General features: G+C 34.8%; 1 protein-coding gene across 1 annotated transcript in view; it reads right to left on the reverse strand.

Moving 5' to 3' along the window:
- The window catches only part of DNAH12 (dynein axonemal heavy chain 12), a 228900-nt gene that overhangs the window by 140024 nt on the left and 60987 nt on the right, over positions 1-27889 (reverse strand). The window contains exons 13-18 of the mRNA XM_067754844.1: positions 17698-17876; positions 14327-14462; positions 8744-8869; positions 7448-7582; positions 6920-7113; positions 5693-5936 (exon numbers count right to left, since the gene is read on the reverse strand). Of these exons, the coding sequence (XP_067610945.1) occupies positions 5693-5936; positions 6920-7113; positions 7448-7582; positions 8744-8869; positions 14327-14462; positions 17698-17876 (1014 nt within the window). The remainder of the gene's footprint in view (positions 1-5692; positions 5937-6919; positions 7114-7447; positions 7583-8743; positions 8870-14326; positions 14463-17697; positions 17877-27889) is intronic.

The raw sequence follows: 27889 nt of genomic DNA on the forward strand, positions 1-27889 counted from the left end.
ATACTATGAAATTAGAAATCAACTGCAGGGGAAAAAATGTAAAAAACACAAACACGTGGAGGTTAAACAATACGTTACTAAATAACCAAGAGATCACTGAAGAAATCAAAGAGGAAATCAAAATACCTAGAGACAAATGACAATGAAAACATGACCATCTAAAACCTATGGGATGCAGCAAAAGCAGTTCTAAGAGGGAAGTAAAAAGCAGTTCTAAGAGGGAAGAAACAAGAAAAATCTCAAATAAGCAATGTAACCTTACACCTAAAGGAACTAGAGAAAGAAGAACAAACCAACCCAAAGTAAGCTGAATGAAAGAAATCATAAAGATAAGAGAAGAAATAAATGAAATAGAAACAAAGAAAACAATAGCAAAGATCAACAAAACTAAAAACTGGGTATTTGAGAAGATAAACAAAATTGATAAACCTTTAGCCAGACTCATCAAGAAAAAGAGGGAGAGGACTCAAATCAATAAAATTAGAAATGAAAAAAGAGAAGTTACAACAGACACCGCAGAAATACAAAGCATCCTAAGAGACTACTACAAGCAACTCTATGCTAATAAAATGGACAACCTGGAAGAAATGGACAAATTCTTAGAAAGATATAACCCTCCAAGACTGAACCAGGAAGAAATAGAAAATATGAACAGACCAATCACAAGTAATGAAATTGAAACTGTGATTTAAAATCTTCCAACAAAAAGAAGTCCAGGACCAGATGGCTTCCCAGGTGAATTCTATCGAACATTTAGAAAAGAGCTAACACCCATCCTTCTCAAAGTCTTCCAAAAAATTGCTGAGGAAGGAACACTCCCAAACTCATTCTACGAGGCCACCATCACTCTGATACCAAAACCAGACAAAGATACTACAAAAAAAGAAAATTACAGACCAATATCACTGATGAATATACATGCAAAAATCCTGAACAAAACACTAGCAAACAAAATCCAACAACATATTAAAAGGATCATACACCATGATCAAGTGGGGTTTATCCCAGGGATGCAAGGATTCTTCAATATATGCAAATCAATCTATGTGATAAACCATCTTAACAAATTAAAGGAGAAAAACAATATGATCATTTCAATAGATGCAGAAAAAGCTTTTGACAAAATTCAACACCCATTTATAATAAAACCCCCCTGAAAATAGGCATAGAGGGACCATATAATAAAGTTATGTTGGCCTCAACATAATAAAGGCCATATATGACAAACCCACAGCCAACATCATTCTCAATGGTGAAAATCTGAAGAAACCATTTCCTTTAAGATCAGGAACAGGACAAGGTTGTCCACTCTCACCAGTATTCTTCAAAATAGTTTTGGAAGTTTTAGCCACAGCAATCAGATAACAAAAATAAATAAAAGGAATCCAAATCAGAAAAGATGATTTAAATCTGCCACTGTTTGCAGATGACATGATACTATACATAGAGAATCCTAAAGATGCTACCAGAAAACTACTAGAGCAAATCAATGTATTTGGTAAGTAGCAGGATACAAAATTAATGCACAGAAACCTCTTGCATTCCTATACACTAATGATGAAAAATCTGAAAGAGAAGTTCAGGAAACACTCCCATTTACCACTACAAGAAAAAGAATAAAATACCTAGGAATAAACCTACCTATGGAGAAAAAAGACCTGTATACAGAAAACTATGACACTGATGAAAGAAATTAAAGATGCTACAAACGGATGGAGAGATATACTGTGTTCTTGGACTGGAAAAATCAACATTGTGAAAATGACTATACTACCCAAAGCAATCTACAGATTCAATGCAATCCCTATTAAACTACCAATGGCATTGTTCACAGAACTGGAACAAAAAACTTCACAATTTGTATGGAAACACAGAAGACCTCAAATAGCCAAAGCAATCTTGAGACAGAAAAATGGAGCTGGAGAAATCAGGCTCCCTGACTTCAGATTATACTACAAAGCTACAGTAAACAAGACAGTATGGTACTGGCACAAAAAGAGAAATATAGATCAGTGGAACACGATAGAAAGCCCAGAGATAAACCCACACACATAAGGTCACCTTACCTTTGATAAAGGAGGCAAGAGTATACAATGGAGGAAAGACAGTCTCTTCAATAAGTGGTGCTGGGAAAACGGGACAGCTACATGTAAAAGAATGAAACTAGAACACTCCCTAACACCATACACAAAAATAAACTCCAAATGGATTAAAGACCTAAATGTAAGGCCAGACACTATCAAACTCTTAGAGGAAAACATAGGCAGAGCACTCTATGACATAAATCATAGCAAGATCCTTTTAGACCACCTCCTAGAGAAATGGAAATAAAAACAAAAATAAACAAATGGGACCTCATGAAACTTAAAAGCTTTTGCACAGCAAAGGAAACCATAAACAAGACGAAAAGACAACCCTCAGAATGGGAGAAAATATTTGCAAATGAAGCAACTTACAGAGGATTAATCTCCAAAATTTACAAGCAGCTCATGCAGCTCAATATCAAAGAAAACAAACAACCCAATACAAAAATGGGCAGAAGACCTAAATAGACATTTCTCCAAAGAAGATATACAGATTGCCAACAAACACATGAAAGAACGCTCAACATCACTAATCATTAGAGAAATGCAAATCAAAACTACAATGAGGTATCACCTCACACCAGTCAGAATGGCCATCATCAAAAATTCGACAAACAATAAATGCTGAAGAGCGTGTGGAGAAAAGGGAACCCTCTTGCACTCTTGGTAGGAATGTAAATTGATACAGCCACTATTGAGAATAGTATGGAGGTTCCTTAAAAAACTCAAAATAGAACTACCATACGACCCAGCAATCCCACTACTGGGCATATACCCTGAAAAAACCATAATTCAAAAAGAGTCATGTACCAAAATGTTCACTGCAGCTCAATTTACAATAGCCATCGACATGGAAGCAACCTAAGTGTCTATCAACAGATGAATGGGTAAAGAAGATGTGGCACATATATACAATGGAATATTACTCAGCCATAAAAAGAAATGAAACTGAGTTATTTGTAGTGAGGTGGATGGACCTAGAGTCTGTCATACAGAGTGATTAAGTCAGAAAGAGAAAAACAAATACCATATGCTAAAACATATATATGGAATCTAGGGGGGAAAAAAGGTTCTGAAGGACCTAGGGGCAGGACAGGAATAAAGATGCAGACGTAGAGAATGGACTTGAAGACTCGGGGAGGGGGAAGGGTAAGCAGGGATGAAGTGAGAGAGTGGCATGGACTTATATATACTACCAAATGTAAAACAGATAGCTAGTGGGAAGCAGCCGCATAGCACAGGGAGATCAGCTCCTCTGTACTTTGTGACCACCTAGAGGGGTGGGATAGGGAGGGTGGGAGGGAGACACAAGAGGGAAGAGATATGGGAATATATGCATATATATAGCTGATTCACTTTGTTATAAAGCAGAAACTAACACACCATTGTAAAGCAATTATACTCCAATAACGATGTTTAAAAAAAGGATCATACACCATGATCAAGTGGGATTTATCCCAGGGATGCAAGGATTCTTCAACATACACAAATCAATGAATGTGATACACCATATTAACAAATTGAAGAATAAAAACCATATATGATCGGGCTTCCCTGGTGGCGCAGTGGTTGAGAGTCCGCCTGCCGATGCAGGGGACACGGGTTCATGCCCCGGTCCGGGAAGATCCCACGTGCCGCGGAGCGGCTGGGCGCGTGAGCCATTGTCGCTAGACCTGCGCATCCGGAGCCTGTGCTCCGCAACAGGAGAGGCCACAACAGTGAGAGGCCCGCGTACCGAAAAAAAAAAAAAAAAAAAGACCAAAGGCTTAAATGTTAACAATAAACTATAACTAAATCCCTAACTAGGCTGATTAAGAAAAAAGAGAGAAAATTTAAATTATTGATATTTGGAATGAAAAAGGAGTTATCCCTATAGATTCCACCAACATTAAAAGATAATAAATAAATATTATGAGCAACTTTATGGCAATAAATTTAACAACTTTAGAAAATGGAAAAATTCCTTGAAAAATACAATTTACCAAAATTGACACAAAATTAACACAAATCTGAATATTCCTATATCTGTTTTAAAAATTAAAACTGTTTTCAAAATCCTTCCCATGAAGCTCCAGGTCAATGGTTTCACTAGCAAACGTTTCTCTAAAATATTTAAGAAAGAGATAATAACAATTTTATACAAAACTCTTTTGGAAAATAGAGATAAAATTTCCCATTTGTTTCATAAGGCCAACATAATCCTGATAGCAAAACCTGACAAAGATATTACAAGAAAAGAAAATTAAGACCAACATTGCTTCTGAACATAATCTCAAAAATCTTCAATAAAATATTAACATACTATTAATATTAACATACAAAGCCTAATCTCCCTAGTCCTGTTTCTAGGACTAGAAATCAGTAAGAAAAAGACCATAAATTCAATTAAAACAATAGACAAGAAGACCAAATAGCTCACAGGCAAAGAAATACAAAATATTCTTAAATATATTAATTTAGGCTTAACATTTCATGTAATAAGAAAAATGAAATTCTTCTAGCAGATTAACAAACACCCAAGTTTGATGATATTCTGTTGTCAAGGTTGGTGAGAGTACATACTGGTAAAACCCATACAGAAGGTAATTCAACTGTAATATTTTAACCTGGAATTTACTCTTTGGCAATTTACCTTACAGTCACACCTTCACACACAGAAATTTTACACCAATATATAATATTTATAGGTGTAAAAAAGAATGAAAACACTCTATATACAATAAGAAAAGGTCTCCAAGATAAATTAAAACAAAGGGGGGAAATAATATAAACGGTATGCTATTTTTTTTCAGTATTCTATTTTTATGTAAAAAGATGGAAGGATTAGAATATATATTCACATTGTTATACATGTAAAAATACCCTGAAGTATACAATAGAAACTAGTAACATTGATAACCTAATAACAGGTGAGAAACACAGCAAGGAGACCGTTCAGGTATATCTTTTTATATTTTTAAACCATGCAAATTTATTAAATATTGAAAAAAATTTTAAGTAGTTACTTTAAAAAAATTTTCAGGCAGCTCATAGTATATCTGAGAGTGCTAGACACAGACAGGAACAATGTTGAAAAGCAGAGTTTGCACTCTGAGCATGCCGACAGTGGAAACTTGGCACTACCACTAGAACCACTGCCAGTACTGCCTTGGGAAGGTAGATGTATTATTTACTGTCACAAAAACTGTTATTATCCTCTATTTATAAATGAGGCATGAGAAGTTAAATATCTTGCACAAGTGGCATATTGCCATTACCAAGCGCAGAATTGTGATATAAACCTAGGTAGTGTGACTCCAAACCTTTCTCAGCTAATTGGTACCCTGGGTTGCTGCCCATAGTATAGGCTAACTTGTTTATTCTAGTAATTTTTTACCCTCTTCCAATCATTGTAACTGGTCATTACAGTCTTCTATTTGTTAAGTATTGTTCTATGAAGGGATTGATTTCGATGACATCATCAGGAAAGAATGAAGCATGTATTAATAGGTCAAGTTTTCTGGATTCAGCTTTGGTTTTGCTTTCCAGTTTTTCCATTTCTCTTCACTAGCACTTGATGCAAACAACTCTACCAGGGCTTTTAAAAATGTCATTAAATGTGTTTATACCTTAATAACTTTTATCTGCTCCATTACTGCAGTGCACATAGTAATAGTAGGATTCTCTTTTGGTTCTTCTTCAAGTTTCTCTTCTCCCAGAGATCGTCTTTTTGCTGCCTTTCTTTTTTCTTGTAATTCCTTCCTTTGCTTTGTTTGGAAAAATTTCAGAGTCTTAAAAATTTCTCGGGAAAATTCATCTACATCAGCTTCCATGCTTTCCCCATTAAGGTCCAAAAGCCCTCCATCCATCCACCTGAATTGAAAGAAAAAGTAATATTAAACTCAGAAGGGCTTTCCTCGTGGCACAGTGGTTAGGAATCTGCCTGCCAATGCAGGGGACACGGGTTTGACCCCTGGTCCAGGAAGATCCCACATGCCGTGGAGCAATTAAGCCTGTGCGCCACAACTACTGAGTCTGTGCTCTAGAGCCCGCAAGCCACAATTACTGAGTCTGTGCTCTAGAGCCCACGAGCCACAACTACTGAAGCCTGTGCGCCTAGAGCCCGTGCCCCACAACAAGAGAAGCTGCTGCAACGAGAAGCCCGCACATCACAACGAAGAGTAGCCCCCGCTCGCCGCAACTAGAAAAAGCCTGCATGCAGCAATGAATAACCAACACAGTCAAAAATAAACAAATAAATTTATTAAAGAAAAAAGACTAAGGAAGAATGATTAAAAACAGAATTAAGTGAAAAAAATAGGATATTTTAATTTAAAAAATATTAAACTCAGAGACTTCTGGTGTGTGAAAAGGCCTTACAGATTCTTTAGGCTAGGCCCTTCATTTTATAGTAGAAATAACTGAGAACAAGAGCAATTAACAGTTTTTCTCAGTCACACAGATAGAATGATGACAGACAATACTAAAACCACAATTTCAGCTATGCTGCATGTGCAAAAATATGAATCAGACTGTAAACGGACAACTAACAGTATCCAGATGAAATGCTGATTTGACTCCATACTTCTAATTCTTAGTGTCAAATGAATGAGTCAAATGAATTAATTGCATTAAAAAATGAATCAACTCTGGAAAACCCAGGTGAGACTTTAGATATTATATTAGTAAGGCTAGGTGGCGCCTTAGCAATATTTGATGCTTCTATATAATATTTGGTTTCTCTTTCAAATGGACAGATAAATCCTACTTTTAAACACCTAGCCAACAACAACAATCAATGTACATTTTATAAATCTTTGTATATCTTTACTTAATTTTTTATTACCAGAAATTACCGTTTTTCTGTTCGTTGCCACTTCAAAACTAAATTAAAAAACTTCTGATAGGGCTCAATGTTAACTTTTAATTTATCCAGTTCAGGATATTTTGTCAGTTCCCATCTGAAAAGTTCCTCTTCTTTATTAATAAATTGAACTGCTTCTTCAGATTCCTGAATACGTTTTTGTAGTTGTCTTACATCTGTCACATACTGAAAGCAAATAATTTTTTATTTCAAGAAATACCCAAGAAATGTTATAAAAATAAAATTATATAATACTGCATAGGCTATGTCCTTGCATTTATATAGCAACTTTAAACATCAACTTCACAACATCACCATGACACAGAGCAAAAGGTATGGTTATGTCTATCTTACAAATAGAAAACTAAATCACAAAAAAAGATTACATAATTAGCAGCAGTCCCAGGCCTAAGAGTCAGGCCTCTGTTTGCCTTAGTAAGCACAGGTTTTTCTATATTATAGAAACATGTCCTGTATTAATCTACCAGCCTGCCATAGCTACTGTCTATATTTATCAGACCTGCTGCATGCGGTCCAGTTCTGCAAATTCTGCAAACTCTTCCATGCGGCGTGATTCCTTCTCTATTTCCAAAATCAGTTTCTCTCTCTTTTCTATTAGCTCACTTTCTTTTTTATGTTTAGCATTCTCAAGGAGCTTTAAAAGAAAATTATTCATGTTAACTATTTTGTTACAAAGCAAAGAATTATCAAATCAGAAATCCGAATGCTTTATACAGTAACAAAAAACATCAGTGAAGTAAAAACAAAACATTGTACAAAAATAAAACATTGACTGATATAAAAATGAAAAGAATAATAAACCACAAAACCACACAGAAAAACTTTCCTATATCTCTGAAGTGACTGTAACAATTCTTATTTATTAAATAGATACTTTAACTATTTAACAGATTCTGGGAAAATAATAAAAGCTACCATATATTGAGCACTTGTTATGTCAAGATTGATTAAACACTCTACCTATATTACCACAAGTATTAGTATCCTCATTTCAGAGGTAAAGAAATTTAAGCATATAGAGGTTAAGAGGCATGTCCAATGTCACAAAATCATAAAAGTCAAAATCTGGATTAGAACTCTGGCTTATCTAACTGAAGTCCATGCTTTTCATTACTACTATACCATCTCACTTCCCAGTTTAGGAGAAACTAGTTTACATTAGGACTTTTTCAAAATCTGAACTATATTCAGTCTTATATAAAATCCTGAATCTGCTACTTCTTCCTGGGAAAGTTACTTAACTTCTCTGAAACTCATTTTTCTCATCTATGAAATGGGGAAAATAGGAGCACCTGGGATTTTTGTGAGTATTAAATGATTTAATAGCACAGAGCTTACAATTATTATTATTAATTTGTAAATAGTTCTGACTTTTTTAATGTCAGTCCCACTTTTTTTTTTTTTTTTTTTTTGTGGTACGCGGGCCTCTCACTGTTGTGGCCTCTCCCGTTGCGGAGCACAGGCTCCGGACGCGCAGGCCCAGCGGCCATGGCTCACGGGCCCAGCCGCGCCGCGGCATGTGGGATCTTCCCGGACTGGGGCATAAACTCGTGTCCCCTGCATCGGCAGGCGGACTCTCAACCACTGTGCCACCAGGGAAGCCCTGTCAGTCCCACTCTTTACAACTTTGTGGGTTAAGCCTAAGCCTGCAGGGCCATAAATGTGGCTAACCCCAAAATCATACGGACACATGAAGATACTTTTTAAAGGTAGATGGCATGTATGTATGAAAATTAAACGAACATTGTGCTTAAAATATCATAATACAAAACTACATATTGAAAAATATATTCACCTCATCATTTTCATCAAAGATGGGATTAATTTTCCAAGGCCACATAAGGACAGCTGAATTTAAAGCTAAGTCTTCTGGAGGAAATAGAAATACATCTAAAAAGTAACTCATCCGGCGTTTGGATTCCTACAGAAGAAACTCCAGGTATATTAAACCATATACAAAATCTAAAGCATTATGAAAAAGAGAACCAATAACAATTTCTAATACTCTCTCAAATTTCAATCTGACTCACATTGTTAACTGATACTTCATATTACCCAAACCATATGGGTATTTCAATAACTGTAGGGTTATTTATTTGGCTTCATACCACACAATTGCAGATTTTTATACCAGAAATAAAGCTTTTTAAAAGTTTTCACTTGCAGTTGACTTAACAGAAAGGTACTCTTGAGTCTCCATGTAAATAACTGAAAATGATGATGAAATATGCAGCTTTTGTTCAGCAACCCTTTAAATTTTTTTCTTTTAAAAGATTTTACATTTTTTATTCTTATGTATTTAATTTTGAATCTTTGTTGACAAAGATTTTAGCATCTTTTATTTTGTTTTGCATCTTCAGTGACAGTACCACTTTTTTTGCCTACCATTAGCATACAGCAATTGTCTAGAAAGAGTTTAGGGGTGAATGGCAAAACCAAACCAAAACAAAACAAAAACCTTTAAAACCAACAGATTTACCTGAATAGAGAAGTTGAATATCTTTACCCTCTATAGCTTACATATTTGCTGTATATGTATATAATATATATAATATGCAGAATGCATCATATATGTATTATGTTGCATGTAGAAATTAACCTAATAAAATCTGATTCATGTAATCAATTATATTAATAGATTAAAGGAGAAAAAGCATAAGATCACCCCAATAGATGCCAAAAAAAAAAAAAGATAAAATTCAACATGCATTCACAGTAATGTTTTTCACTTAATTTTTATTGGAGTATAGTTGATTTATAATATTTTGTTAGTTTCTGCTGTACAGCAAAGTGAATCAGTTATACATATACATATATCCACTCTTGTTTAGATCCCATTCCCATATAGGTCATTACAGAGTACTGAGTAGAGTTCCCTGTGCTATACAGTAGGTTCTTACTAGTTATCTATTTTATATATAGTAGTGTGCATATGTCAATCCCAATCTCCCAATGCATCCTCCCCACCCTCCCATAGAAGAGAATTTACTAATCTCATAAGGGAACCTATAAAAAACCTATAGCAAATTTCATACTTAATAGTGAAATCTTGAAGCCTTTCCCTTTGAGATTGGGATCAAGATGACTTCTATTCAACATTACTAAAGATCCTAACCAGTCCATAATAGCAAAGAAAATAAAGTTTTAGAAATGTGTAATGTTTGATAAGGACAAAACCAAAACTGTCATTAACTACTAGTTATAAAATAGTATATGTAGACATTCCAAAAGAATCTTCAGATACACTGTTAAAATTAAAAAGAGAAAAAAATATATAAATTTTAAAGTTAGGATATTTAAATAAAAATTTTTTAATTAAGAAAAAATTTAGTGATAGCTATTACTTTGCATATAAAAATAAATTTTATATTATATTATAGTCAAAGTATAAAATAAATATACATAAGTTCATATAAATAAATCATTGAATAACTTAAAAAGCAGCAGAGAAGAAACAAGTCTCCTATGCAGAATAATTCCAAATAAATAATGTAGCTACCCTACTGTAAAGGAGGAAAGCACAACTCCCAGTTCTTAAGTGTGGATGCATACAGTGACTTCCTTCCAAAGGAGACAGTATGGAAAGGGGGAGAAAAGAGTGGAGAGACATGATAAACACTACTTCTGCCGGTGATCAAGCTCAACATCAAATGCCATGTTGATAATATGTATCCTTGAAATGACGTGATGAAAATGGCACTTTTCCTTTGTGATTCTCCTCCAAAAAACCGACTACCCCGTTCTAATCATGAGAAAAATAGCAGACAAATTCCTACTTCTCAAAACTATCAAGAACATCAAAAGCAAGGAAAACCTAAGAAACTCTCAGAGCCAAGAGAAGCCTAAGGATACATGACAACTAGATACAATGTGGTATCTCAGATGAGTTCCTGAGATAGAAAAAGGGCTTTCAGTAAAAACTAAGGAAATCTGAATAAACTATGGACTTTAGTTAATAATATATCAGTATTGGTTTAATAATTATAACAAATGTACCATATTAGTGTAAGACGTTAATAATGAGAAAATTGACTGTGTGAGGATGTGTGTGTAATATGGGAACTCTCTGTACTATCTACTAGGTTTTTTTTGTAAATCTAAAACTTTTTTAAAGTTTATTAATATAAGTTAATTGTATTTTTGTATTCAAGTAACTAAGATAAGATGAAAAATTTAAGATATAATTTAATATAACATTAAAAGATATCAAGTACCTGAAAATATAACTAACAAAAGATGTGCACAACCTCTACAGAGAAAATTATAAAATATTAAGAGATGTTAAAGAAGAGGTAAATGAATAAATGATATATCATGAACTGGAAGACTCCACAGTGTATGTACTGATTCTCTCCATCTATTTAATGCATTTCTAATCAAAATTCCAACAGATTTTTGCAGAATGTGAAAAACTGATTCTAAAATTTATATTGGAAAGATGCTAATTCTCTACGTTTATTATCAATTTTATGCAATCTCAATGAAAATCCCAAAACGTTATTTTATGGGTTGTGATCATCTAATTCTAAAATTTATATGAAAATACTAATAGCCAAGAACAAACAAGAAACTTGATGAAGAATAGAGTGGGAGGACATGCTCTACCGGGAATCAAGAATTATTATTGCTATTACAATTAAGCTGTTGTAATTAAGTCAGTGTGGTATTGATACAAGGATAGACAAAAGGCCAATAAAACAGAATAGAATGTCTTAAAACAGATCTGCACATATAGGGACACTTGATATATAATAGAGATGGCACTGCAGAGCAGTGGGGAAAGTATAGTCTCTTCAATAAATATGTAACTGCTCATGCATATGAAAAAGTAATTAAATAGGACCTCACATCATTCACAGAAATAAAATCCAGGAAGACTGAAAATCTAAACCTGAAAGGCAAAACTAAACAGCTTCCAGAAAAGGACACAAGAAAAAAATCTTGATGACCCTGGGTAGAAAAGGATTTCTTAAACAAGATACAGAAAGCACTAGCTATAAAAAGAAAAAAAAAAAAATTTGCTCCACTTGACTACATTAAAATTAAGAACTTCCATTCATCAAAACACCATTAAAAACTGAAATAAATACAGAGTGAAATACATTAAAATTAAGAACTTCCATTCATCAAAACACCATTAAAAACTGAAATAAATAAATCAATAATATATTCAAAACTACTACACTGAACTATACACTTAAAAATGGTTAAGATGGGGCTTCTCTGGTGGCGCAGTGGTTGAGAGTCCGCCTGCCAATGCAGGGGACACGGGTTCGTGCCCCGGTCTGGGAAGATCCCACATGCCGCGGAGTGGCTGGGCTCGTGAGCCATGGTCGGTGAGCCTGCGCATCCGGAGCCTGTGCTCCGCAGCGGGAGAGGCCACAACAGTGAGAGGCCCGCGTAACCCCCCCCCAAAAAAAGGTAAAGATGGTAAACTTTATGTTATGTATATCTTATCACAATTTTTTTAAAAACTACTATAAATCAATTAGAAAAGGACACACAACCCAAAAGAAAAATAGGTAAAAGACATGTACTGGAGTGAAATACTACACAGCCATAAAAAAGAATGAAATTTTCCCATTTGTAACAATATGGATGGACTTGGAGGGTATTATGCTAAGTGAAATAGAGAGAAAGAAAGCCAGATAGAGAAAGAAAAATACTGAATGATATCACTTATATGTGGAATCTAAAAAATACAACAAACTAGTGAATATAACAAAAAAAGGAACAGATTCACAGATTTAGAGAACAAACCAGTGGGGAGGGGGAAGGGGGAGAGGCATTATAGGGGTATGGGATTAAGAGGTACAAACTATTATGCATAAAATAAGCCACAAGGATACATTGTAGAACACAGGAAATAGAGCCAATATTTTATAATAACTATAAATGGAACATAACCTTTAAAAATTGCACATCACTATATTGTACACCTGTAACATATAATATTGTACATCAAGTATACTTCAATTTTAAATATAAATAAATAAATAAAAATTTAAAAATAAAATTTTCTTTTAATTAAAAAAAAATACTAGTATTTCACAAAAGAGGAGCTCCAAACGGTCAATAAGCATACGAAAAATTTTTTTTTCAGGAAAATGCAAATTAAAAATTCAGTAACCTCCACCCAACAGACTGGCAAAATTTTAAATATCTCACAATAGCAGGTATGGGTAAGGATATAAAACAACAGGACTCTTAAACACTGCTGATAGGAGTATAAAATTGGAACTACTTTAGAAAAGAGTTTTGCCTTAGCTAGTAAAGGTGAAAATAAGTATATTTTATAACACCTGTAAGAAATGCATGAATATACGCACCAGCGTACACATACAGAAATGTTCCCAGAAGCATTGCTTTTAGTAGCAAAAGTAGAAACAACTCAACTATCCAGAACAGTAAAATTAAAATAATAAATTATTCTATGGTTATATAATATGAGTACCAGACATCAATGAAAATAAATGAAAGTTAAGGAACAATGACATTACTAACATAATGTTGACAAGACACAAAAGAATAGAAATAGTATGATTCTATTTATATAAAGATCAAAATGAAACAAAAAGTAGCTATATTGATTAGGAATGCATATTTAGATGGTAAAACTACAAAGAAGAGCAGGAAATGACTACTATAAAAGTCAGGATAGTGTTCACATCCAGAAAAAGACAGGAGATTGTAATGGGCTTCTAGAGTGTTGACAAGCTTCTATTTCTTTCCCTGGATGATAATTACTGGATGTTTACTTTATAACATTTTAAATTGTACAATTTATTTTTTATGCAATTTTTGGTGTGTATTGTATTTTAATTTTTTTTTTTTTTCCTTTCAGCCATGCCGTGCGGCATGGGACATCTTAGTTCCCCGACCAGGGATCAAACCCATGCCCCCTGCGGTGGAAGCACGGCATCTTAACCACTGGATCGCCAGGGAAGTCCCTATATTTCACATTTTTAAACAAAAATTAGAGTACAATATAGGTGAATAGGTATATAACCTTGTGGTGGGGAAAGTATAAGCATATGTACTACTAAATGTAGAAACTATAAAAGAAAATATTTTTTTAAACCTTTGTTAAGGTGGAACTAAAGAAAAATAAAAAAGATTACTGTAGAAACCAAGTCGACACCTCTAGGAGGTAAAGGAAGGGAAGTAGTTATGGTCAGATAGTCATACGCAGAGGGTTTCTAGGGTGCTGGCAATATCTTATTTCTTGACCTTGGTGATGGCAACATAGGTGTTCACTTTATAACTTTGTGTTTTTTTATAACTTTGTTTAACTATATGTTTTATACACTTCCAATATGTTTATCATATTTCACAATGAAAAAAATATTTTAAAATATGTAAATTTAAAAATTCTTACCTTGATCCGTGAAACCAACTCATTAATTCTTACAGTCCGGGCTTTTTCTACGTAAGATATGAGCTCCATCAACTCTTCTGTTGTCTCAGGGACTTTTAATGCATGCTCTTTGATTGCTTCAAATTCACTGCAAATACTGACATAATACCCTGCTTTATTATAGTTAAAGTAATTAATGCTCTATCACACTAAATAAATTTTATTATGATTACTATAAAATAGGAACTGTGATCCTAAGAAAATTGGTTAATTCACTAATATATCTTAAAATATTTAAGCATAACTTATCTGATATAACTCAGGATACATCATACATCTATAAAATCTATAAAATTAAGGTAACATTTTCTGTGTGACATAGAGCATGCTTTGGATCAAGCAGCCCTACGTCTAAATCCTGCCTCAGCTGCTACTAGCTTTGAGAACTTATGTAAATCTCATAGGTTTATCTTTCATATTTGTAAAATGAAGTTATTAACATTCATCTTGCAGGATTGTTGTAATACAATAATGAATAATGAATGTAAAAGAGCCTAGCACACAGTACACTCTCAATTACTGGTAACTATAACTATAATTTTTAGTATAATCATCAGCTTAATTATTATTATTATTAGTGTCCCTTGTGAAATGTGGTAAGTAAAAAGATCAAACCTCTGTATACATTTAAAAATCTATGATTCTTTCAGAATATATATGTATGTAAGTATGAACCTAGATACCCTATAGCCATTATTCAACTAAAGGTATATTTCATAGAATTTTTTTCCTTGTACTTGGCAGTATCAGTACTGTCATGCCATTATTAGAAATATCAGAAAAAACCCTTGCAAAAACAAAGTACAAAAGAGGTAAGTGATTTTAAAAATAAATTTTAGTTCATGCAGGTATTTCATTTATATTATGTGAGTAATTATACTTATTCATTCATCTAATAAATAATTGAGTACCTACAATGTGCTAAGCAAAGTTCTAAGCACTGGAGATATAACAGCAAATAGATAAGTCCCTATCATCATAAAGCTTACATTCAAGTTGATGAGAGAGACAAGAGCACATAAATATATAACACAATGTTAAGTGGTAAAAAGTGCTATGAAGAAAAAAAAAAAGCAAAGTAAAGGGATAAAGAATGATGGAGTATAGAGAAGGGGTCAGTATTTTATATAAAGTGGCCAGGAAATATCTCTCTAGAGAGGTGATATTCAAGATGAGAGAAGGAAAAAATGAGTCATTCAAATATCAGGAAAAAAGCTTCCAAGGAAGAAAAAATAGCAAGGATTAAAGCCTGAGGTAGCAATAAGCTTCGCATAGTTTAGGAATGGCAAGCAGGGCAATGTGAATACAAAGGAGAGGACGTAACATGAAATTGTAGAGATGAGCAGGAATCAGATAATGTAGGGCTTGGCAGTTAATTCTTGATTATCAAAATTTTAGGAGGATGCATTAATGTCGATAATGCAAAAAAGACAGATGATTCTACTGTGGGTGCTTTCTTCTTACTAGAGCAGAATCTGAGTCCCTTGGGGAGTGACATTACAGCAAAAGAAAAAGAGGCTGGAATTCCCTGGCGGTCCAGTAGTTAGGACTCCGTGCTTCGACTGCGGGGGCATGGGTTCGATCCCTGGTCGGGGAACTAAGATACCACATGCCGCGTGGCATGGCCAAAAACAAAAAAAAAAGAAAGAAAAGAAAAGAAAAGGAGGCAAACAAGATTACTGAGGGCAAGGTGGCCCAAGCAGATACTAAACCAAACTATGAAGTAAGAAAATTGTTCTTTAATAATTATTAATTTATTTAATAAATTGTGCTTAACATAGTGGCACATATTTCCTCCTTTTGATGTTACCTATCTCAAGTATGGAACTTAAACCGGAAAGAATCAAAGAATGAAAGAGGCAAAGGAAAATGGACTTTTCAGTTGCTCTTATATCATAGGTTTATAATAAGACAGTTATTTTGTTGAAAGAATTTTCCAGAAAAGTGACAGATATTACAAAAATAAATACCAAAAAAGTCATGTCAAACATAAAAATTTTTTAAATTAACTATGGTATTGTCACTGCTCTTACTCAACGGGATTGTTAGAAATGAAGAGTCTAATACTTTACCATCTTCAACATCTTTTTGTAGTATAATTTTGTACAAAGTACAGCTGACCAATACTTAACTTTCTGAGAGTCATGTATTTTTTATTCATTTAAAAATATTTATTGATGTGATAGCTCCCTTTATTGGGTGCCTATTCTATGCCAAGCATGGTGCTAGATACTTTACAAATGTTATCTGTGATCCTAACATTAGTCCTGCAAGGAAGGTATTATTTTTCATAGTTGGCACCGCAGGAAATTGAGGCTTAGGGAAATTAAGTAATTTGCCTAGAGTCACGGAACTAGTTCATGGCAGAGACAGGATTCAAATCCAGGTCTCTCTGATTCCAAGGCACATAATTCTCTTACATTGCTTCTGGGAAAATAAACATAATGGCTAACATTTCTTGAGTACTATACTATGTTCCAGGCACTGTGCTAGGTGATTTATATAAATATTAGTTTTAATCCTTCTAGAAGTTGCAAACTGAAAGTCCTCTGGGGCCAGACAGGTAACAAATAAGTTAAATTATTTAGAGGATCAGTTGCTTGAGCACTGGATGAACAAACCAGAGGCCATTCTCCCTGTCAATGGGAAAGTTTCATCTCAACTCCATTTACCACTATAGGCCTAATGTGGCATGGTCTTGCCACTTTTTCAAGAAAAGTAAGAGATCTGGAGAGAGAGAGAGAGAGAGAGAGTGTGTGTGTGTGTGTGTGTGTGTGTGTGTGTGTGTGTGTGAAAACTCCTAATTTTGAAATGTTGATAGCAAATTCAAAATTAGTTTAAACAAAATAAAAAACAATGTGAGACAAATAAAACACATTTGCATGACACATTCAGCTAGTAGGCCACTAGTTCATGAATCCAATCTATAGCCATCCTGCCAACTAGGTATTACTGTCTCCATTTTACAGATGCAAAAAATAAACTAGGTGACACAATAAGTCAGTATCGTGGTCAGGAATGATCCCAGATCTTCCCAATATCACTGAAAGTCTATGGTTTTTTCATTACCATGCAACCTGTATCCAAAAGCTGATGTACGTCAATTTCTTTTTTAAAAAAAATCCTGGGTTGCCTCAAAACTAGTCTCAAACAGTATCAAACGAAAAGAAACCAAACCAACAAGACTATAACGAAACCCTCTTAGGAAGTAGCTATGGAGAAAAACTTGCAAGTACTTATATTTTAATCTTTTATTTTTAAACAAGAATTGTTACTAGCAAACTATTTCTTTTAGCCCCATAATTCTGAGTTTGGCAACTAATTCTACTTACCTTTCATTTTCTTTCCTATGTTTTGAAGCTATGTCATTTAGTAATATGTTTGCAAACGCTTTTGCTTTGTTTGTTAGGCCTGTCTTCAAATCTTCACAATCCAAACGGACCATAGGAAAATGAGCCCACTGAGGCAAAAGCATTATTTCTGAAGCAAGACTGAAAAATTTTCCTACAAACTTAAAAAAAAGGATTTAAAACAAAAATGCTTAGAATTTTTAAATTCAGCTGTGATTTTATAGTACAGTATTATGGTGAAATTCTTAATTATATGATATAAATATAAATTCATTTCTTTTTGCTAAGTGACTAATATTTTTCCCATTATCGCACAAATCTTTTTTCACCTGTCCTTTCATTAAAGAATTGACAAATCTACCAGTAAATATCCAATACGATGACATTTATAGTATCAATATCTGGACATGACACAAGGTGAAATTTCCCTCAGTAACTATTAAAAAAATTATCATCAAAGCCAACTCATCTCTTGGTTTAAAAACAAACCTGTATCATGTGACAATTTGTGTAGCTGACTAATATCAATACTTGCTTGTGCCATTACTGATGCCTCACTGAAAATTCTAATTCAATCTTCAGGAAAATAAATAAAAGAAATTTTTTGGTTTGGGTCAAAATAATCCAGGAGAGAAACATTGTACCCTGCTGTTACTAACATTCCAAGATATTGGAATTTATACAAATTCCTAATACCCAGACACTGGGATAATTTTTTAAAATTGAGCAAAGTAGTATGGAATAAAACCTGGCAAGCTATGTTGTGATAAGTTTTATGGAAAGTGAAACATATCTACCAACTTTGGGTAACTTTGACTTAATTTCACAATCCATTTTTTTTTATTCCTTTTTTAAAATTTTTTGGCCATGTCGCATGGCATGTGGGATCTTAGTTCCCTGACCAGGGATTGAACCCACACGCCCTGCACTGGAAGCAGGAGTCTTAACCACTGGACCATCAGGGAAGTCCCTCACAATCCATCTTTAATGTTGCCTCTACCTTCCTCCTCACCTCATCTCCACCCTCCACCAAAAGGCCTCACATTCCTTTTATTCTTCCTTAAGGAGACTTTTTCTTCATTTCCCTCTCTCTCAAATCTACCCTATTTTTATAGTCTCCAGTATTTAGTGGATTGGGCTTAAAATTTTCAATGTTTAAAGGAAATGAGGATATTAATTAGTTAGTTTAAAGACCATACTCAGTAGTCTTGGGTTTTTGTTAAAAATATACCAAATAGAGAGTTGATAGAGCTGATGGCACCTGAGAAGGGAGAAAAGATGTTTTCTCATTCTCAAAGGCCATCATCCAGTTTTTCAGGGATGTAATTAACAGATATGGAAAATAAAATGGGCTGAATCAAAGAAAACATGGCAACTGGAAACAACACAAATGTCCATTTACAGTAGAATTGATGGCATATTCATATATTGGAGTGCTATGTTATAATAAACTAGGACTATATGCAAAATATGGATGAATTTCATAATGATGAAAGAATAAAAACACAAAAAATACATGTAATATGATATCTTTCATATAAACTTACCATGGGCAAAACTAAACTATATTATTTAAGAATGCATACATAGGTGGTAACTATAAAGAACAGCAAGAAATGTCAGGATAATAGTTTCCAATAAAGAAGGGGGAAGTTTATGGTTGGAAAGAGGCACATGGGTGGCTTCTGGAATACTGCAAAATTCTAACTCTTAATCTAGGTAGTTATTAAGTTATAATTACCTATAAATCTGTACATACCTGCTTTACGTGATTTTTGTATTATATTACACTTTTTAATGGAATATTTTAAACGTACAAAAGTAGGTAAAATGTACCCATTTTCCAGCTTCAACCATTATGAACTCATGGCCAATCTTGTTTTCTCTATACCTCTAACCATTCCCCTTCTGTTTTATTTTTACAAAAATCCCAAGCATCATATCATTTCCTCTACATATATGTGTAGTTCATAATTTTTTATTTCTCCCAAATAGGCATACTATTCACAACTATAGTATGTCATAATTGACAAAAAGTCCAGGGGTAGATCACTAAACCTAAAAGTAAATTTTTATATAGTTATGTAAACCATCCAGAAATTATGAAATTCTATAAAATTTCACAGCAAAATACTAGGCCTAAGAAGAGAGTCACTGTGAAACCCAATGAAACATGTTCCCAGCCTAGAGATTTAGGGTTTCCAGATGCTAAAAGTTATGGCCAGGATCAAAAAATTTAGCTGTTAGCTCATAGAATATTTATTGTGCCTATTCTCTGAAGAGCATTGTATTGAGATATATGGTAAAATACAAATGAAAGAGAATATACCATCACTGATTTTATGAAAGTAATAATGCATTTATGAATCCATTATGTACTTTTATAAACACACAAAAACCAAATAAGGTATAAAGTATGCAAATTAGAAAAAACATACAATCATCTCGTAGATACAGAAAAAGCATTTAATGAGATTGGTTCAAGATGGCGGAGTAGAAGGACATGCTCTCACTCCCTCTTGCAAGAACACCAGAATCACAACTAACTGCTGAACAATCATCAATAGGAAAACACTGGAACTCACCAAAAAAGATACCCCACATCCAAAGACAAAGGAGAAGCCACAGTAAGAAGGTAGGAGGGGCGCAATCACAATAAAATCAAATCCCATAACCTCTGGGTGGGTGACTCACAAACTGGAGAACAATTATACCACAGAAGTCCACCCACTGGAATGGAGGTTCTGAGCCCCACATCAGGCTTCCCAACCTAGGGGTCTGGCAATGGGAGGAGGAATTCCTAGAGAATCAGGCTTTGAAGGCTAGTGGGATTTGATTGCAGGACTTTGACAGGACTGGGGGAAACAGAGACTCCACTCTTGGAGTGAACACACAAAGTACTGTGTGCATCAGGACCCCGGAGAAGGATCAGTGACCCCATAGGAGACTGAACAAGACCTACCTGCTAGTGTTGGAGGGTCTCCTGCAGAGGCAGGGGGTGGCTGTGTCTCACCATGAGGACAAGGACACTGGCAGCAAAAGTTCTGGGAAGCACTCCTTAGCAAGAGCCCTCCCAGAGTCTGCATTAGCCCCACAAAAGAGCCTGGGTAGGCTCCAGTGTTGGGTCATCTCAGGCCAAACAACCAACAGGGAGGGAAGCCAGCCCCACCCATCAGCAGACAAGCAGATTAAAGTTTTACTGAGCTCTGTCCACCAGACCAACAGCCAGCTCTACCCACCACCAGTCCCTCCCATCAGAAAACTTGCACAAGCCTCTTAGACAGCCTCATCCACCAGAAGGCAGACAGCAGAAGCAAGAAGAACTACAATCCTGCAGGCTGTGGAACAGAAGCCACATTCACACAAAGATAGACAAGATGAAAAGGCAGAGGGCTATGTTCCAGATGAAGGAACAAGATAAAAGCCCAGAAAAACAACTAAATGAAGTGGAGATAGGCAACCTTCCAGAAAAAGAATTCAGAATAATGATAGTGAAGAGGATCCAGGACCTCGGAAAAAGAATGGAGGCAAAGATTAAGAAGATGCAAGAAATGTTTAACAAAGATCTAGAAAAATTAAAGAATAAGCAAACAGGGATGAACAATACAATAACTGAAATAAAAACTACACTAGAAGGAATCAATAGCAGAATAACTGAGGCAGAAGAACGGATAAGTGACCTGGAAGACAGAATGGTGGAATTCACTGCTGCGGAACAGAATAAAGAAAAAAGAATGAAAAGAAATGAAGACAGCTTAAGAGACCTCTGGGACAACAATAAACACAACAACATTCGCACTATAGGGGTCCCAGAAGAAGACAAAGGACCCCAGAAAATATTTGAAGAGGTTATAGTCAAAAACTTCCCTAACATGGGAAAGAAAATAGCCACCCAAGTCCAGCAAGGGCAGAGAGTCCCACACAGGATAAACCTAAAGAGAAACATGCCAAGACACATAGTAATCAAATTGGAAAAATTAAAGACAAAGAAAAATCATTGAAAGCAGCAAGGGAAAGATGACAAATAATATACAAGGGAACTCCCATAAGTTTAACAGCTGATTTCTCAGCAGAAATTCTACAGGCCAGAAAGGAGTGGCAGGACATATTTAAAGTGATAAAAGGGAAGAACCTACAACCAAGATTACTGTACCCAGCAAGGATCTCATTCAGATTCAACAGAGAAATCAAAAGCTTTACAGACAAGCAAAAGCTAGGAGAATTCAGCACCACCAACAGCTCTACAACAAATGCTAAAGGAACGTCTCTAAGTGGAAAACACAAAAGAAGAAAATGACCTACAAAAACATACCCAAAACACTTAAGAAAATGGTAATAGTAACATACATGTCGATAATTACCTTAAATGTGAATGGATTAAATGCTCCAACCAAAACACACAGGCTTGCTGATGGAAACAAAAACAAGACCCATATATATGCTGTCTACAAGAGACCCACTTCAGACCTAGGGACACATACAGACTGAAAGTGAGGGAATGGAAAAAGGTATTCCAAGAAAATGGAAATCAAAAGAATGCTGGAGTAGCAATACTCATATCAGATAAAATAGACTTTAAAATAAAGAATGTTACAAGAGACAAGGAAGGACTCTACATAATGATCAAGGGATCAATCTAAGAAGGAGATATAACAATTATAAATATATATGCACCCAATATAGGAGCACCTCAATACATAAGGCAACTGCTAAGAACTATAAAAGAGGAAATCAACAGTAACACAGTAAGAGTGGGGGACTTTAACACCTCACTTACAACAATAGAGATAATCCAGACAGAAAATTAATAAGGAAACACAAGCTTTTAAATGACACAATAGACCAGATAGATTTAGTTGATATTTATAGGACATTCTATCCAAAAACAGCAGATTACACTTTCTTCTCAAGTGCACATGAAACATTCTCCGGGATATATCACATCTTGGGTCACAAATCAAGCTTCAGTAAATTTAAGAAAATTGAAATCATACCAAGCATCTTTTCTGACCACAAGGCTATGAAGTTAGAAATCAATTACAGGGAAAAAAACGTAAAAACACAGACACATGGAGGCCAAATAATACATTACTAAATAACCCAGCGATCACTGAAGAAATCAAAGAGGAAACCAAAAAATACCTAGAGACAATGACAATGAAAATACCACGATCCAAAACCTATGGGATGCAGCAAAAGCAGTTCTAAGAGGGAAGTTTATAGCTATACACCCTACCTCAAGAAACAAGAAAAATCTCAAATAAGCAATGTAACCTTACACCTAAAAGAACTAGAAAAAGAAGAACAAATAAAACCCAAAGTTAGCAGAAGGAAAGAAATCATAAAGATCAGAGCAGAAATAAATGAAATAGAAACAAAGAAAACAATAGCAAAGATCAATAAAACAAAAAACTGGGTATTTGAGAAGATAAACAAAATTGATAAGCCTTTAGCCAGACTCATCAAGAAAAAGAGGCAGAGGACTCAAATCAATAAAATTAGAAATGAAAAAGGAGAAGTTACAATAGACACCACAGAAATACAAAGCATCCTAAGAGACTACTACAAGCAACTCTATGCTAATAAAATGGACAACCTGGAAGAAATGGACAAATTCCTAGAAAGGTATAACCCTCCAAGACTGAACAGGAATAAACAGAAAATATGAACAGACCAATCACAAGTAATGAAATTGAAACTGTGATTAAAAATCTTCCAACAAACAAAAGTCCAGGACCAGATGGCTTCACAGGTGAATTCTATTGAACATTTAGAGAAGAGCTAAGACCTATCCTTCTCAAACTCTTCCAAAAAACTGCAGAGGAAGGATCTGCCCAATCTCATTCTATGAGGCCACCATCAACCTGATACCAAAACCAGACAAAGATACTACAAAAAAAGAAAATTACAGACCAATATCACTGATGAATATAGACGCAAAAATCCTCAACAAAATACTAGCAAACAGAATCCAGCAACACATTAAAAGGATCATACACCATGATCAAGTGGGGTTTATCCCAGAGATGCAAAGATTCTTCAATATATGCAAATCAATCAATGTGATACACCATATTAACAAATTGAAGAATAAGAAGCATCTGATCATCTCAATAGAGGCAGAAAAAGCTTCTGACAAAATTCAACACAATTTATGATAAAAACCTTCCAGAAAGTGGGCATAGAGGGAACTTACCTCAACATAATAAAGGCCATATATGACAAACCCACAACAAACATCATTCTCAATGGTGAAAAACAGAAAGCATTTCCTCTAAGATCAGGAACAATGGCAATCAGAGAAGAAAAAGAAATAAAACGAAGACAAATTGGAAAAGAAGAGTTAAAACTGTCACTGTTTGCAGATGACATGATACTATACATAGAGGATCCTAAAGATGCCACCAGAAAAGTACTAGAGCTAATCAATGGATTTGGTAAAGTTGCACGATACAAAATTAATGCACAGAAATCTCTTGCGTTCCTATACACTAATGATGAAAAATCTGAAAGAGAAATTAAGGAAACACTCCCATTTACCATTGCAACAAAAAGAATAAAATACCTAGGAATAAACCTACCTAGGGAGACAAAAGTCCTGTATGCAGAAAACTATAAGACACTGATGAAAGGAATTAAAGATGATACCAACAGATGGAGAGATATACCATGTTCTTGGATTGGAAGAATCAATATTGTGAAAATGACTATACTAACAAAAGCAATCTACAGATTCAATGCAAGCCCTATTAAATTACCAAAGGCATTTTTTACAGAACTAGGACAAAAAAATCTTAAAATCTGTATGGAGACACAAACGACCCCGAATAGCCAAAGCAGTCTTGAGGGAAGAAAATCGAGCTGGAGGAATCAGGCTCCCTGACTTCAGACTATAAAAAAAAAGCTACAGTAATCAAGACAATATGGTACTGGCACAAAAACAGAAATATAGATCAATGGAACAGGATAGAAAGCCCAGAGATAAACCTATGCACCTATGGTCAACTAATCTATGACAAAGGAGGCAAGGATATACAATGGAGAAAAGACAGTCTCTTCAATAAGTGGTGCTGGGAAAACTGGACAGCTACATGTAAAAGAATGGAATTAGAACACTCCCTAACACCATATACCAAAATAAACTCAAAATGGATTCGAGACCTAAATGTAAGACTGGACACTATAAAACTCTTAGAGGAAAACATAGGAAGAACACTCTTTGACATAAATCACAGCAAGATCTTTTTTGATCCACCTCTTAGAGTAATGGAAATAAAAACAAAAATAAACAAATGGGACCTTAATAAACTTAAAAGCTTTTGCACAGCAAAGGAAACCATAAACAAGACGAAAAGACAGCCTTCAGAATGGGAGAAAATATTTGCAAACAAATCAACAGACAAAGTATTAATCTCCAAAATATATAAAGAGCTCATGCAGCTCAATATTAAAAAAACAAACACCCCAATCAAAAAATGGGCAGAAGACCTAAATAGACATTTCTCCAAAGAAGACATACAGATGGCCAAGAGGCACATGAAAAGATGCTCAACATCACTAATTATTAGAGAAATGCAAATCACAACTACAATGAGGTATCACCTCACACCAGTTAGAATGGGCATCATCAGAAAATCTACAAACAACAAATGCTGGAGCGGGTGTGGAGAAAAGGGAACCCTCTTACACTGTTGGTGGGAATGTAAATTGATATAGCCACTATGGAGAACAGTATGGAGGTTCCTTAAAAAACTAAAAATAGAATTACCATATGACCCAGCAACCCCACTACTGGGCATATACCCTGAGAAAACCATAATTCAGAAAGTCACATGCATCCCAATGTTCATTGCAGCACTATTTACAATAGCCAGGTCATGGAAGCACCCTAAATGCCCATCAATAGACGAATGGATAAAGAAGATGTGGTACATATATACAATGGAATATTACTTAGCCATAAAAAGGAATGAAATTCAGTCATTTGTAGAGACGTGGATGGACCTAGAGACTGTCATACAGAGTGAAGTAAGTCATAAAGAGAAAAACAAGTATCGTATATTAACGCATGTATGTGGAACCTAGAAAAATGCTACATATGAACTGGTTTGCAGGGCAGAAATTGAGACACAGAAGTAGAGAACAAATGTATGGACATCAAGGGGAGAAAGCGGCAGGAGGTGGTGGTGGTGGTATGATGAATTGGGAGACTGGGATTGACATGTTCACACTGATGTGTATAAAATGGATGACTAATAACAACCTGCTGTATAAAAAAGTAAATAAAATTAATTTTTTTTAAAAAAGCATTTAACAAAATCTATCACTCTTTTGTGGTAATAGCACTTAACAAACCAGGAATAGTAGCCAACGTCCTCAGCTTGATAAAGAGTATCTAGGGAAAATCTACAACTAATATTATATTTAATGGTTTAAAAAATAATGTTTTCCCTCTAAGATCAAGAACAAAAAGTGTAACTACTCCCACTACTTCAACTCAACATTATACCAGGGGTACTAGCCAGGGTAATTAAGCAGAAAAAAAAAATGAGGCACCCATATTAAAAAGGAAGAAATAAGACAATCTCTACTTGCAAATGACATATTATATATAGAAAACCCTAAACAATATACACACATATACATAAAACTATGAAGATTAATAAAGTTCAACAAGTTTGCAGGATATAAGACCAATATACAAAAATCAAGTGTATTTCTAGACATTAATGATCAACAATACAAAAATGAAATTAAGAAAACAATTCCATGTATAACATCTTCAAAAAATAGAATACTTAGCAATTATATTTTATGAAACAAGTACAAGACTTATAGAACACAAAAATGTTGGGGGAAAATGGAAAAGCACTATATGATGGACTGAAATGATACAGACCAGCCTCCCTGTAACCTATTAGAAATATGCTCTATTATGTTCAAGAATGTAAAATAAAATATGAACATAGTAAAGCAAAAATAATATTTACAAAACAATTTGGAAAACATCTGAAACAAAAATGTTACTTAATATGAGTAACAGCAGTTTAACACCAGAGAAAAAAGGATAAATGTATTTATTTATTTATTTATTTATTTTGTTTTATTATTTTTGGCTGCGTTGGGTCTTCATTGCTGTGCACGGGCTTTCTCTAGTTGCGGCGAGCGGGGGCTACTTTTCGTTGCGGTGAGTGGGCTTCTCATTGTAGTGGCTTCTCTTGTTGCGGAGCACAGGCTGTAGGCGTGCAGGCTTCAGTAGTTGTGGCTCGAGGGCTCAGTAGTTGTGGCTCACAGGCTCTAGAGCACAGGCTCAGTAGTTATGGCACACAGAATGAGTTGCTCCACGGCATGTGGGGTCTTCCTGGACCAGGGCTTGAACCTGTGTCCCCTGCATTGGCAGGCGGATTCTTAACCACTGCGCCACCAGGAAAGCCCTTAGTGTACTTAAAATGATGGAAAAGAACTATCCAAAATGAACTATAGAGAGAAGAAACTGAAAACTCTGAACAGAACTTCAGTAACCTCTGGAATAATATCAAACAGCCTAATATACATGAAATTGGAATTCCAGAATTGGGGGAAGGAGACAAACAAAAAAATTTGAAGTAATAATGTCTGAATATTTTCCAAGTTTGATAAGAACTAAACAGACCTAAGAATCTCAACAGTATTTCTTCTCAAACAAAAGAAATAAAAAAGAAACAATATAAAAGCACTTCACAATCAAATAGCTGAGAAGCATCAAAAAAGAGAAAATCTTAAAAGAAGCCAGATTTTTAAAATTACAGAAAGAAACCCAGAAAACACTTCCAGCATGACAACATGAGGAGTTCTGTGGACCTGCTCCCCAGTGAAACTGGTGAAAATTATTTTAAAAACAAGCATTTAATTTAAAGCCTCTGAAAATGGTCATAAGAGTATACAGAAAATGAAGAAACATCTATTCATGAAAATCTATGAATATTTGGTAAGAAAAGTGAGAATCTGTGGTATTTGAACCTGGATTGCTCCCTCCCTCCGTGTTCCCAGCTCAGCAAGGTTGATATTCCACTCCAGATAAGTGTACTCAAGAACACAGGGCTATCTTTCCACACAGGTTCCAGCTGGAGAGCTTAAATAGCTGTTGATAAAGCTACGTTCTTGGTGAGTACAATTAGAAGGTGGGGACTCCCTT

The sequence above is a fragment of the Pseudorca crassidens genome, chromosome 10 (genome assembly GCF_039906515.1).
Source record: "Pseudorca crassidens isolate mPseCra1 chromosome 10, mPseCra1.hap1, whole genome shotgun sequence".
Taxonomy (NCBI): Eukaryota; Metazoa; Chordata; class Mammalia; order Artiodactyla; family Delphinidae; genus Pseudorca; species Pseudorca crassidens.